The sequence below is a fragment of the Jaculus jaculus genome, chromosome 5, assembly GCF_020740685.1.
Source record: "Jaculus jaculus isolate mJacJac1 chromosome 5, mJacJac1.mat.Y.cur, whole genome shotgun sequence".
Classification (NCBI taxonomy): domain Eukaryota; kingdom Metazoa; phylum Chordata; class Mammalia; order Rodentia; family Dipodidae; genus Jaculus; species Jaculus jaculus.
Genome location: NC_059106.1, coordinates 43,625,100 through 43,640,214, shown reverse-complemented (window position 1 = coordinate 43,640,214; position 15,115 = coordinate 43,625,100). Strand labels below are relative to the sequence as shown.

General features: G+C 48.6%; 1 protein-coding gene across 1 annotated transcript in view; it reads left to right on the top strand.

Moving 5' to 3' along the window:
* Positions 1–15,115, top strand: part of LOC101600633 (solute carrier family 2, facilitated glucose transporter member 5) — a 56,449-nt gene that overhangs the window by 36,396 nt on the left and 4,938 nt on the right. Inside the window, exons 13-18 of the mRNA XM_012948560.2 lie at positions 788–940; positions 2,866–2,991; positions 3,251–3,438; positions 7,323–7,433; positions 9,320–9,421; positions 13,720–13,795. Coding sequence (XP_012804014.2) covers positions 788–940; positions 2,866–2,991; positions 3,251–3,438; positions 7,323–7,433; positions 9,320–9,421; positions 13,720–13,795 — 756 coding nt within the window. The remainder of the gene's footprint in view (positions 1–787; positions 941–2,865; positions 2,992–3,250; positions 3,439–7,322; positions 7,434–9,319; positions 9,422–13,719; positions 13,796–15,115) is intronic.

Here is a 15,115-nt window from a genome sequence, read left to right as displayed (position 1 = left end):
CCTGACCCCCCCCCCACACACAATTTCTACTTAAAGATAAGAGCTACCTTTAAGCCCATTTAAGACCCAGGACACAGCCTAAACTTCTCCCTGCTCAAGTAGCCTGGCAAAGAAGGAAAGAGTATCCTCTTCATACCCTGGTAGTGTACCCGTTTAGGTGGACATCTAAAGTAAACAATCAAACTGGGAGATGGTTTAGCAGTTAAAAACACATGCATGCAAAACCTATAGGCCCAGGCTCAATTCCCCAGTACCTATGTAAAACCAGATGCACAAAGTGATGCATGTATCTGGAGTTTGTTCGTAGTGGCAAGAGACTCTGGCGTACCCTTACCCTTTCTCTCTCTCTCATGAATAAAAATATTTTAAAATATTTTTAAAAGTAATAAACTAGGGCTGGAGAGATGGCTTTAGCAGTAAGGCACTTGCCTGCAGAGCCTAAGAACTCAGGTTCGAATCTCCAGGTCCCACATAGCCAGACACAGTGACACAAGCATGCAATGTCACACATGTGCCACAAGGGGGCATATGCATCTGGCATTTGTTCACAGTGGCTAAAGGCCCTGGTACGCCCATTCTCTCTCTCTCTCTCTCTCAAAAAAAAAGAAATACAAAAACAATAATAATAAACTAAACAATCAAGATTGCCCTCCTTCCATCTCAGCCACACCCTCACCCCAAGGAACTGGGGATGCAGGAGATGGAACTGAATCAGCCTTAGTCACTAGGCCCTAGGAGGCTGGGGACTGCTGTTGATTGGCCCTGATTCCCACTTTGCCTGACCTAGGCATCGCCTTCAGCGCTCTTCCCATGTACCTCGGAGAACTGGCCCCCAAGGACTTGAGGGGCATGCTTGGGACAATGACCGAGATATTTGTCATCACTGGAATCTCCCTGGCACAGATCTTCAGCCTTCAGGCCATCCTAGGCAACAGCACAGGTAGGGCATGAGGAGGTGGGGGTGGGGCCAAGGGCATGCTGGGTACAGCCACGCCCCCAGCTGAGCCTGATGTTACCAACAGTGCACGTCACTGGAGACTGATGAGGTGACCTTGGGGTCTGCTCATGGACACAGGTGACCTTGCCCAGGGCAGAGCTGCTGAGTGCTAGAGAGAGAAGAGCCCAGAGACAAGCTCTGGGGGCTACTCAGCAGTCTCGAATGAAGGAAGAGAAGTTGGGTGGCTGTTACAAGCGAAGCAGAGTCAAGAGAAGAGATTTTTCTCCAGGGTATTTAGCTGTTGCTGGAAGGGAACAGCTGGGAGGCACGTGCGCCCAGAGGTGGGCAGGTACACAGCCACCATTACTTCGGTGGAGGTGGCACCTGTCCATTTTCTTCTGGTAGCTTCTGTTTCCTCACTGAGCTGGGAGGAAAGCTCATTGCCTGCATGTGAGGGTAGGGGGGCGGGGCAGAGGTTTGGAGGGAAGAAAGAGAAGAGAGTAGATAGATGGACCAGAAGTATGGCTTGGATGCACACTGGTATTAACTGTATTAACACGATGGAGGTTTTTCATAAACCTTTCAAAGGACCCAAATCCCACACAAGCTCCTCATTGGATGGATGAAAATGCTGCAGCCACTGTGGTGCTGAGGATGGAGTCTAAAGCCTCCTGCAAGCTTGGCAAACACTCACACACCGGGTTACATTCACAACCCAAGGGTCTTGAAGGGACTCACAAACTCAAGCGTGTGGGGGCCTAGGGAAAAATCACTAATAATGAGTTCCAAACCGCCTCAGTGGGGCTGAATGCTGAGCACTTGTTGGAGACCTTGCATCACCCCAGGGCATTTGAATGGATACCATATTGACTGCTTGTCGTGGTGTGCTGAGTATACACCACTCCTTAGCTCCTACTTGATTATTTTGCTGGTGAGAAAACAAGGCTCCGGGAGCTTAAGTAACGGGTACATTCACACCAGTGAGGGCAGGAGAAGGGCTATGTGGCCCCTGTTCACTCAATTGAATCCCAGGCCTTTCTTTATGGAAACCTTCTGGGAGGAGCGCACGCAGGAACAGTGCCTGGCCTCTACTGAGATGCCATTTCTACCCATAAAATTAGGAACAGATCTAGGCGTGGTGGTTCACGCCTTTAATCCCAGCACTCAAGAGGCAGAGGTAGGAGGATTGCTGTGAGTTCGAGGCCACCCTGAGACTACATAGTGAATTCCAGGTCAGCCTGGCCCAGAGTGAGACCCTACCTCAAAAAACAAAAACAAAAGGAACAGAACATGGTTTACTTCTTTGGGACTCAAACATCAAACCCTATTCCTATGAGAAACAAGACTTTTGCTACAAAATGAACAAATAACATTTTTTAAATTTTTTTGCGTGTGTCGGGGTTGTCTCAAGGAAGGGTCTCGCTCTAGCCTAGGCTGACCTTGAACACACTCTGTAGGTCCCAGGCTGGCCTTGAACCCACAGCGATTCTCTTACCCCTGCCTCCCAAGTGCTGGGATCAAAGGCTTGCGCCAGGCAGCAGTTTCTAGTTATAATTATTTTCTTGGAAGTGGGCGAATTGAGACAGGGTTTCATTCTGTAGGCCAGGACGGGGTGGAATTCAAGTATCCTGCTTCAACCATCCAAGTACTGAGGTACTGAGATTATAGGTGCAGGTGCCTGTTTTTTTGGGGGGCGGGGAGTTTCATGATTTAATGGAAAAGAGTGCTTTTTGTGGGTGTGTCCTGGGGCAACCGCACCTTGGCAGCGACAGAGATGCTCTGAGTTATCAGTAGACTGGGCAGCACCAGCAAGTGCGCTTCTTGGAGTACTGGCGGGGTGGGGCGTAGGGGGGGTGCGGAATACTTGGGGCCCTGGAGGACCCCTGCTGGCTGGTCCAAGTCTCCTCGGTGCCCTTGGCTCTTGGCAGGCTGGCCGGTGCTCTTGGCTCTCACTGGGGTCCCGGCGGTGCTTCAGCTCCTCTCGCTGCCCTTCTTCCCGGAAAGCCCCCGCTACACCCTGATTCAGAAAGGAGACGAGGAGACCGCGCGGCGAGGTACTGGGGGGCAGGCTGCTCCCCCAAAGCCCCTCCCCGGGACGCGCCTGCGACTCGGGGCGGGCAGCTGCGCTCGGGGGAGATCGCGGTCGAGGTCAAGGTCACCCCCGGGGTGGGGGGGGTCTGGATCAAGGTCACCCCGGGGGTCAGGGGCGGGTCTGGGTTGGCAGCAGAAAGCTTGAGCCGGGTGGGCGGCGGGCTCCCGCTGCCGAGGGGCAGGGGTGAGCATCCTGCGAGCGGCCGCTGTGGTGTCGCGCAGCCCTGCGGAGGCTCCGAGGCCACGAGCGCGTGGAGGCCGAGATAGAGGACATGCGCGCGGAGGAGAGCGTGGAGCGCGCCGCCGGCCGCCTGTCCGGCCTCAAGCTGCTCACGTCGCGGCCGCTGCGCTGGCAGCTGCTGACCGTCGTCGTGCTCATGGCCGGCCAGCAGCTGTCCGGGATCAGCGCGGTGCGTGCGGGCGGCGGGGGCGGAGCTGCCGCCTTCTCGGGGCTTCCAGGCCCTTTGGACCTGCTCTGATCTGGTTTGCTTTGGTTTTTCGAGGGAGGGTCTCACTCTAGCCCAGGCTGACCTGGACCTGGAATTCACAACGTAGTCTCTCAGGGTGGCCTCGAACTCACGGCGATCCTCCTACCTCTGCCTCCCGAGCGCTGGGATTAAAGGCGTGCGCCACCACACCCAGCCTTCTTTTTTTTTTTTTTTTAATTTTTATTAACATTTTCCATGATTATAAAATATATCCCATGGTAATTCCCTCCCTCCCCACCCCCACACTTTCCCGTTTGAAATTCCATTCTCAATCATATTACCTCCCCATTACAATCATTGTAATTACATATATACAATATCAACCTATTAAGTATCCTCCTCCCTTCCTTTCTCCACCCTTTATGTCTCCTTTTCAACTTACTGGCCTCTGCTACTAAGTATTTTCATTCTCACACAGAAGCCCAGTCATCTGTAGCTAGGATCCCCATATGAGGGAGAACATGTGGCGCTTGGCTTTCTGGGCCTGGGTTACCTGACTTAGTATAATACTTTCCAGGTCCATCCATTTTTCTGCACATTTCATAACTTCATTTTTCTTTACCGCTGAGTAGAACTCCATTGTATAAATGTACCACATCTTCATTATCCACTCATCTGTTGAGGGACATCTAGGCTGGTTCCATTTCCCAGCTATTATAAATTGAGCAGCAATAAACATGGTTGAGCATGTACTTCTAAGGAAATGAGATGAGTCCTTTGGATATATGCCTAGGAGTGCTATAGCTGGGTCATATGGTAGATCAATCTCTAGCTGCTTTAGGAACCTCCACACTGTTTTCCACAATGCCAGCCTTCTTTTTATTTTTATTTAATTTAATTTATTTATTTGCAATCAGAGAGAAAGAGAGAGAGAGATTGAGAAAGAGAGAGAGAATGGGCGCGCCAGGGCCTCCAGCCACTGCAAACGAACTCCAGACGCGTGCGCCCCCTTGTGCATCTGGCTAACGTGGGTCCTGGGGAAGCGAGCCTGGAACCGGGGTTCCTAGGCTTCCCAGGCAAGCGCCTTAATCGCTAAGCCATCTCTTCAGCCCTTATTTTTATTTTTAAATGTTTATTCATTCATTCACTGACAGGGTCTGATGTAACACAAGCTGGTCTCACACTCACTTTATATCAGAATGCTTGTGCATTCTACCAAGTGAAGTACATCTCCAGCCACCTTTTATTTTATTTTATTTTATTTTTTATTTTATTTTATTTTATTTTATTTTATTTTATTTTATTTTATTTTATTTTATTTTATTTTATTTTTTGAGGTAGGGTCTCACTCTAGTCCTGGCTGATCAGGAACTCACTCTGTAGGTTCCAGGCTGTCCTTGAACTCATGGTGACCCTCTTACCTCTGACTCTCAAGGGCTGAGATTAAAGGTGTGAGCCACCGTGCCAGGTTTATTTTATTTTTATTGACAATTTGTAATTAATTATATAGTGTATTTTTATCATAATCTCCTCCCATTACCCTCTCTTGTCCTTCTGAGTTTACTTAAGGTTGCCTACATGAGCATGTGTGGGGAATTTACCAAAGTATATGCAAGTTATTAGTGGCCACCCTACTGCAGAAAATGTCTCCTGTTCCCCTAGTAACCACTAACTGCGGGTAACTTCTCAGGGAGGGCTGGGGGCCTCATGCCTTCCTTCATCATCCATGGTGGAATTTTTAACATTTTACTTTTATTCATTTATTTGAGAGAGAAAGAATGGGTACACCAGCTCCAGCTGCTGCAAATGAACTCCAGACACATGTGCCACCTTGTGCATCTGGCTTACATGGGCTCTGGGGAATTGAACCTGGGTCCACTGGCTTTGCAGGCAAGCGCCTTAACCACTAAGCCATCTGTCCAGCCCCATGATGGAATGCTGATGGACCTTGGGCCCTTTGGAATGAATTCCCTAACACTCAGGAGTACCATTTACATGCTTGTCATGGGTAAGGCTCAGCTTTGCTCCCAGGAGGGATAAGCAGCAAAGGAGAGGCTGTGCCAGCAGTGGGTGTCTGTGATGCCAGCCACACCTGATTACTCCAAATGTTTCCTTAAAATATATTCTTTAGTTAGTTTTTTTTTTTTTTAAGAATTCTGTTGTTATTTATTTCTTTGAGAGAGGCAGACAGAGAGAGAAGGGGCGCCCCACTGCAAGAACTCCAGGTGCATGTGAATCTGGCTTATATAGGTTCTGGGGAGTTGAACCTGGGTCCTCAGACTTTGCAGGTAAGTGCCTTAACCGCTAAGCCATCTCTCCAGCTCACGATTTTAGTCTTTAATATTTTATTTATTTATTTGAGAGAGAGGGCGGGGGGAGGAAGGGAGAGAGAAAACAGGTGCATGCCAGGGCCTGTAGCCACTGCAAACTCCACCTTGTGCATCTGGCTTTACGTGTGCATAGAGAATTGAACCTGGGTCCTTTGGCTTTGCAGGTAAGTGCCTTAATCTCTAAACCATCTCTCCAGCCCCCAAATGTTTCCTTTGAAAGCAACGCCGGAAAGAGATAAAGCAAAATTAGACCTTATTGGCCGAAACTGGTGGCTGCATCAGAGAAGGCCGCCACATAGTGCTGGGAGCAGGGCCAGGGTGTCAAGACAAAGGGGCGGCTCACGCACTCCTCCCTCCCTCCAGTGCCCACCCCGATTTTCCTCTTGCTATAGGACTATTTTTTTCTTGCTTCTCAGTCTACCTCCCCACCTCCCCTCACCCCCACCAGAATGTCACCTGCCTGTAGTTCTTTCCCCTCTGTGCAAGAGACTGCACAGATCAGTCATGGTGATGCATGCCATCAATCCCAGAACTCAGGAGGCAGAGGAAGAAATTCCAAGCCAGCCTAGGCTAGACTGATACCCTATGTTGAAACAACAAACAAACAAACAAGGAGAGCACACAGGCAGAAAGGAGCTGGACCTCGAGTCCCAGTCACTGGGTCCAGGGATAGGTCACTGGTCAGCCTAAGAGCCTGACCTGGAACCACTTTTTTGGGGGGGGGGGGGCGGAAATAGTCATCAATTTCTAAGGACTTGATTGCTTTTTTTTTTTTTTAATTTTTCGAGGTCAGGTCTCACTCTAGCCCAGGCTGACCTGGAATTCATTATGTAGTCTCAGGGTGGCCTCGAACTGATGGTGATCCTCCTACCTCTGCCTCCCGAGCGCTGGGATTAAAGGCGTGCGCCACCACGCCCGGCAGGACTTGCTTTTTTCAGTGTGTCTGTAGATGGTGGGAAAGGAAGAGCAGAGGACCGGAAAATCTGCAGTGTGAACTCTGGACCCATTAGAGTTTGGGGAGGTTGACCCCACTGATGTTCAAGTGGAGTGTCAGGAGGTGGTGACACTAGGCCTTCGGGATTGGAGGTGTTTAGCAATGATCTTGGGAAAAATACACGGCCCTGTTGGGAACCACCAAATGATGACCCACATGTGTGGCTTTGGGGAGTGCTTTTTCTGTCATCATCCAGAGACAAGCACTTCTGGTTGACTTGGCTGCAAACAAGAGGCGAGAAGTCATTCTAAATAGCTTGAGTTTACCGATCAGCAAAGCCTCACCGGGAAAGGTGCTTGGCTGTCCTGTGGTCTGGCTTCTAGCTCATAGGCAACAGAACTGAGGCTCACTGGCGGCCAAGCCGTTCCCTTGAAAGCTGGGGCAGTCAGATCCATCCCGGGTGTTCTGCTGCCCCCGTCATGCCCCAGGGTCTCCAACCCAGGCTGTCTGGACTGTTTGCTGTTCAAGGGGAGAAAGTGAAGCCAATAACCTGTCTTGGGGCTTCTGTTCCTTCTGTTCACGGCCCCACGTTTGTGCTTTAGGTCAACTACTATGCAGACACCATCTACACATCAGCTGGTGTGGAGCCCGCTCACTCCCAGTATGTAACAGTGGGTGCTGGTGTGTTGAACATTGCGATGACCATCATCTCAGTGAGTGGCTGCAGGGAGTCCAAACAGCCCCCTTCCCAGCAGATAGGAGCCCCACAGGCCAGTCCATTGCTATTGGCTCCAATCCCAGACTACCTGAATAACCTTGACTAGATAACCTAAAATACCTTCAAGACTGGGGTAGGTAGGGTGCTTGTCTAGGAAGCACAAAACCGTGGCTTGGATTCCCCAGCATGGCACAAACCCTATGTGATGGTACAAACCTGTAATACCAGCATGCTGGAGGTAGAAGTAAAGGGTCAGAAATTCAAGGTCTTCTTTGGCTAAATTGCCAGTTTGAGGCCAGCCTGGACTACACGAGACCCTGTCTCAACAAACAAATGTCTTTTTTTTTTTTTTTTTTTTTAGCTTTTCAAGATAGGATCTTGTCAGACTGATCTGGAATTCATTATGTAGTCTCAGGCTGGCTTCAAACTCACAGGGCTCCTCCTACCTCTGGCCCCCTCCCCATGCTGGGATTAAAGGCAACAAACAAATTTCAGACCAACTGCCCTCCTTCGTGACATCACCATTTCATGACATCCAGTGTTCAGAAATAGGTGCTATTTTTTTGTTGTTCATCCAAAATTGTCACTGCAGAGCTTTATATTTATTTTTTGTTTGTTTTTGGGTTTTGGTTTTCCAAGGTAGGGTCTCACTCTAGCTCAGGCTGACCTGGAATTCCCTATGCAGTCTCAGGGCAGCCTTGAATTCAGTGATCCTCCTACCTCTGCCTAATGAGTGCCGAGATTAAAGGCATGTGCCACTACACTCAGGTTTATTTATTTTTAAAATGCTTATTTGTCATTTATTTATAAGAGATGAAGGGGAAAAAGGTGAGAGAGAAAGAGAGTGGGCACACCAGGGCCACTTGCCACTACAAACAGCATTCAGCTGTGTGCACCATTCTGTGTATCTGGCTTCACGTGGGTACTGGGGAATTGAACCAGGCCTATTAGGCTTTGCAAGCAAGTGCCCTCATTGAGCAATCTCTCCAGCCCCTATTTATTTATTTTTCAATCTCTCTCTCATTATTTAAATTTTTTTCTTATTTATTTATTTGAGAGAGAGGGAAGGAGGGATGGAGAGAAAAGAAGAGGCAGAGAGAGAATGGCACACCAGGGCCTCCAGCCACTGTAAATGAACTCCAGATGCATGTGCCACCATGTGCATCTGGCCTACATGGGTACTGTGGACTTGAACCTGGGCCCTTAGGCTTTGCTGGCAAGTGCCTTAACTGCTAAGCCAACCCGTCTCTCCAGCCCACTTTTTTCTTTCTTTTTTTTTTTTTTTTAATTATTTTTATTTTTCAAGGTAGGTCTCACTCTAGTTCAGGCCAACCTGGAACTCACTCTGTAGTTCCAGGCTGGTCTTGAACTCACAGAAATCCTCTGCCTCTGCCAACTTCACCTACTACACTGGCTCTCAGGTGATATTCCTCTAGGACTGATAAAGCTATTTTTCTGGCCTGGGTTTCTCCAGGCAGGGGATGGGGAAAAAGATCCCAGTAATGACAGTCTGACTTCAGGGTGTTGGATGAACCTTGCCTAGAGGGACAGAGAGGAGCCAAGAGAGCCAGTGGAGGAAGGGCTTCAGCATGGATATGCAGGGCTCCCTCCTCATCCTCCTGCGTTCTCCAGGAGGGTTAGAGGTGGGTTCTCAGGCAGCGACATTTGTCGGCCACATGCACGCACTGGCTACTGCCAGAGGGACAGGTCCTCCAGGTCAGTAAGGCCCCAGCCTATCCATGCATCCTATGCGGAAAGCAGGATGTGGTGGTTGTGGGGAGGTGAGGTTGCAGAGGAGATCCAGGGGTCTGTAAGGAAGGGGTGAATACTTAGGGTGAGCCCCTGGCACCAAGGCGCTCTTCACGCTTTCTTCCCCTGCAGGCTGTCACCATTGAGCGTCTGGGGCGTCGCTTCCTCCTGCTGGCCGGCTATGGCATCTGCGGCTCCGCCTGTCTGGTACTCACAGTGGCACTTCTTCTCCAGGTCTGGTCTCATCTCCTGCCGTGTGGGTGGGGAATCGGTGCTTGGGATGAGAGGTCCCCCCAGTTAGAGTTCACAAGGTTAGACCATATGGGCGGCTCTCAGTCCTCCTCAACTACACTCCGCAGACGACTGCTTTTGTGTAAACCCCACCCCCAAGTGAAGTTCATGGATCACTTCGTTCTCCCTCACCTACACAGACAAACGACTCCATGTGATGATCCGACCTCACAGAGCGATTTGCAATCAACATGCATTTCAGACAAGATCGGGGGCATTCAGGGTGATATGGCTCAATATGTATTTCAGTACAGACATGCTTAGGCACAGCTAGAAAACCCACCAGTAGGACAATTGCGGTGAGTTTGAGGCCAACCTGAGACTCCAGACTGAGTTCCAGGTCAGTGTGGACTAGAGTGAGACCCTACCTCAAATAAAATAAAAAGCTGGGCGTGATGCCGCACGCCTCTAATCCCAGCACTCAAGAGGCAGAGGTAGGAGGCTCACCATGAGTTCGATGCCACCCTGAGACTACATAGAGAATTCCAGGTCAGCCTGAGCTAAAGTGAGACTCTATCTCAAAAAATAAAATAAAATAAAATAAAATAAAATAAAGGCTAAAGAGATGGCTTAGTGGTTAAGGTGCTTGCCTGTGAAGGCAAAGAACCCAGATTTGATTCCCCAGTACCTGTGTAAGCCAGATGCACATGGTGGCACATATGTTGGGAATTGGTTTGCAGTGGCTAGAGACCCTTGTGTGTCTTCTCTCTCTCTCTCTCTCTCTCTCTCTCTCTCTCTCTCTCTCTTTCTCTCTCTCTCCCTCTCTTCCTCTTTCACTCAAATAAATAAATAAAATATCTTAAAAAGAAAGAAAGAAAAGAAAAGCCCTCAGTAATGAGCAAATGTAGAAAAAAAACAAAAAAATAGTTGTGGTTTTTTTGTTTTGTTTTGTTTTTGTTTTTCGAGGTAGGGTCTCACAGTCACTAGTCCAGACTGACCTGGAATTCACTATGTAGTCCCAGGGTGGCCTTGAACTCACTACAATCCTCCTACCTCTGCCTCCCTGAGTGCTGGGATTAAAGGCGTGCGCCACCACGCCAGGCAAAAAAAAGTTTTATTTTTAAATATCTTATTTTTATTCATTTATTTGAGAGTGAGAGTGAGAGCAAGAGACAGGCAGAGAGGGAGACAGAGAGAGGATGGGTGCACCAGAGCCTCCAGCCCCTGTAAACAAACTCCAGATGCATGTGCCACCTTGTGCATCCGGCTTACGTGGGTCCTGGGGAATTGAACCTGAGTCCTTGGGCTTTGCAATCAAGCACCTTAATCACTAAGCCATCTCTCCAGCATTTTTTGTTGTTGTTAAGAAATAAGCATAATGTGAGATCAACCTGGCTAGCAGGATGAACTAGTGTGGGGCTTGAGAATAAGCATGGGTCAAATGCACGTGTACATAGTGAGGGAAAGTAAGAAGCCCCAGTTGCAAGGGGAGAAGCGCACACGGCTGGAGGAAAGGAGGAAAGAATGCGACGTTGTAGAAGCAAGGTGTATAGGTACAGTCTTGTTGCAGTCCTCCAGAGCGGAGAACTGGGCTGAGCGCCCTTTTGGAATCTTCATATTGAGAGGTCTCAGATCCAGTCTTCAAAATATCTTGGAGCCTAGATCCACCTGGAAAGAAAACAGTGACAGAGATGCTATAAAGTACTTAGGGACTGAGTCACCGCAAGATTAAAACACATCATTTTTATGTTGTAGTTTTGTCAGCATATGCCTATTATCCACATTCTATAAAAGTTATGGAAATACACAGGGTGGGGGCTGGAGAGATGGCTGAGCGGGTTAAATGCTTGAAGCCTAAGAAACCCTGGTTCGAGGCTCGATTCCCCAGGACCCACATAAGCCAGATACACAAGGTGGCACATGCATCTGGAGTTTGTTTGCAGTGGCTGGAGGCCCTGGCGTGCCCATTTTCTCTCTCACTCTCTCTATGCCTCTTTCTCTGTCTGTCGCTCTCAAATAAATACATAAAAATAAACAAAAAAATTTAAAATACATAGGATGGCCACAACACAAAAATGTTTAAGTTTATTATTATTTATTTATTTATTTATTTATTTATTTATTTATTTATTTGAGAGAGAGAGAGGGAGAGAAAGAGGATAGGCACACCAGGATCTCTAGCCACTGCAAACGAGCCACCTTGTGCATCTGGCTTACATGGGTCCTGGAGAATCAAGCCTGAGTCCTTTGGCTTTGCAGGCAAGTGCCTCAACTGCTGAGTCATCTGTCCAGTCCTTGTGCCACGTTTTGCATCCAGCTTTATTTACATGGGTGGCTGGGGAATCGAACTTGGGCTGGCAGGCTTTGCAGGCAAGCACCGTTAACACTGAGCCATCTCCCCAATCCCTCCGTTCCTTTTATTGCATACCAGACTCTCTCCATATGCTTTTCTCCTTAGACACTGAGTCTGTGCAAAGGTTTGTGTACAGGGAAAAGGTGGTCTGGGGAAAAGCTGCACAGCCAGGAACTGGTAGGAAATTGGTGAGGTGCAGAGGGGCTGACGGGTTATAGAGGAAAAATATCAGTGACATTCACAATTTGGTAGAAAGTTTCCTGTTGATAGGGCTGTCTTTTCTAATGTCAAAACAAACCTATGTGTTAGTAGAGCACAGAGGAAATAGAGGCACGTGAAAAGAACTCCACAGGCTTGAGCATGATCTGCAAAGATCCCTGCTAGCCATGTGTCAGGAGCCTGAGCGCCACCCCAGCACTCTGTCCTCTCACTTCTGCCCGAGCCATGGACATTGGTGTGGGCTCTGCCAGAAAATCTGCCCAGCTGCTGCGAACTCTCACTATGCCCTAGTGCACTGGCCATTTCCTCTTTTTTATTTTTCTTTGACTGAGAAAGAAGGAAAGAGAAAGAAAGAGAGAATGGGTGTGCCAGGGCCTCCAGCCACTGCAATCGAACTCCTGACACGTATGCCCCCTTGTGCATCTGGCTAACGTGGGACCTGGGGAATCGAGCCTCGAACCAGGGTCCTTAGGCTTCACAGGCAAGCGCTTAACCGCTAAGCCATCTCTCCAGCCCCCCTCTTTTTTAAAAATAAAATATTTTGCTTATTTATTTGAGAGAGAGAAGCAAATAGAATAGGAGCATTAGGGCCTCCTCTAGCCCCTGCAAACAAACTCCAGATGCATGCACCACCTTGCACATCTGGCTTTATGTAGGTACTGAGGAATTGAACCTGGGTCCTTGGACTTTGCAGGCAAGCACCTTAACCACTAAGCCCTCATTTCCTCTTTTGCTCAGAGTTTTGAAGTGGCCCCTGATCTGCTTGCTGTCCACATTTATTCCTGTTGAAATAAACCGGGCTTGGTAGCACACTCCTAGAATCCCATCACTTGGAAAGCTGAGGATTATGTAACCCAGATGCAAAAAGTGGCACAAACATCTGGTATTCATTTGCAGTGGGAAAGGGAACCTGGCTCAAATACACCCCTACACAGACAGAGAGACAGAGAGATGCATACATACATGAAAATAAATAAAAATTTAAATGCTGGCTGTGGTAGGACATGCTAGTAGGAAATGCTGAAGAGATGGAGGCAAGAGTGCAAGGGGTGGGCAGTTCAAAGCCAGCTTGCACTGCCGAGTAAGTTCCAGGTCAGCCTGGGCTAAACTAAGACACTGTTTCAAAAAGCCAAAGAAAGGGCTGGAGAGATGACTTAGCGGTTAAGTGCTTGCCTGTGAAGCCTAAGGACCCCGGTTCAAGGCTCGGTTCCCCAGGTCCCACATTAGCCAGATGCACAAGGGGGCGCACGCGTCTGGAGTTCGTTTGCAGAGGCTGGAAGCCCTGGCGCGCCCATTCTTTCTCTCTCCCTCTACCTGTTTTTCTCTCTGTGTATGTTGCTCTCAAATAAATTAAAAAAAAAAAAAAGCCAAAGAAAAATCAGGAAGGAAGGCTGGAGAGATGGCTTAGCAGTTTAGCGCTTGCCTGTGAAGCCTAAGGACCCCGGTTCGAGGCTTGGTTCCCCAGGACCCACGTTAGCCAGATGCACAAGGGGGTGCATGCGTCTGGAGTTCGTTTGCAGTGGCTGGAGGCCCTGGCGCGCCCATTCTCTCTCTCTCTCTGCCTTTCTCTCTGTGTCTGTCACTCTCAAATGAATAAAAAAAATGAACAAAAAAATTTTTTTTTAAATCAGGAAGGACAAAAGGGAGAGACAGTGGGAAGGAGGAAGGAAAAAGGGGGGGAGAGCAGTTCTAGGCGAGGCCCAGAGAAACGAATCATCTCTCCTCACAGAACAAGGTTCCTGAGCTGTCTTACCTGGCCGTCATCTGTGTCTTTGTCTACATCGCAGGACATTCCATTGGACCGAGTAAGTACCTGCCTACCTATGCCCACCTCCACCCGGTGAACACCTGTACACCTCCTCACCCTAACCCTCATGAGAACATCCCACCTCCTCCCCCCACCGCCCAGTGAGTACTGGTACACTTACCTCTCTGCAGTTCATTCAAGTTTTCTTTTGTGGCTTTTTGGGAATAAATCTTCCTATAAAACTGAGGTTGGCTTTGCATTTGCAGTCCTCCAGCCTCCATCCCCCAAGTGCTGGGGCTCTAAGTGCGCTACTACTCCCAGCTCTAGAGCCACACATTTTTTAAAAAACATTTTTTTAAATTTATTTATTTGAGAGCGACAGACACAGAGAGAAAGACAGATAGAGGGGGAGAGAGAGAATGGGCGCGCCAGGGCTTCCAGCCTCTGCAAACGAACTCCAGACGCGTGCGCCCCCTTGTGCATCTGGCTAACGTGGGACCTGGGGAACCGAGCCTCGAATCGGGGTCCTTAGGCTTCACAGGCAAGCGCTTAACCACTAAGCCATCTCTCCAGCCCTTAAAAAACATTTTTATTTTGCCTTTATTTATTTATTTGTTTTGTGGGGGTTTTTTGTTGTTTTTTTGTTTTTCAAGTAGGGTCTCACCTTATCTCTGACTTATCTGGAATTCACTATGTAGTCTCAGGGTGGCCTCGAACTCACTGCAGTCCTCCTACCTGTGCCTCCCAAGTGCTGGGATTAAAGATGTGCACCACAACGCCCGGCTCTAAAACGTATTGACAACCTCCATACATATACAAAATATACTATGATCATAATCCCTCCCACTACCCTTCCTTGTGTCCCTTCCCCTATGCTCCCTCCACCGAATCCCTTCTTTCCAACTACTCTCTCTTCTAGTTTGATGTCACTGTTTTTCTCTTCCTGTTATTGCAGGTCTTGTAGAGTGGGGTGTCAGCCACTGTGGGGACATGGGTGCTATAGCTCCTTTGTGTCTGGAATGCAGTATTGCAAAGCACTTCCCCTCTTCTTTTGGAGGTTACATTCTTTCCACCACCTCTTCTGCAATGGTCCCTGAGCCTTGGAGGGTGTGGTAGACATGTTTCACTCAGTGCTGAACATTCCACTGTCCCTTCTTTTCAGCACTATGCTGTGTTTTGAGTCTTCCCATCTGAAAAAGAAGCTGCTCTATCCAAAAGTGAGAGTAGCATTAATACATGGGCATAAACATAAATATTTAGACAGCAGTTTAGTGGTCACACTATATCCATTTAGCCAAACAACCATAGTAGTTTCCCTCTAGGGCTTATGACCTCCCCAACCATAGGCTTTTCATTAGGTTTTCAGTACCAAGCATGA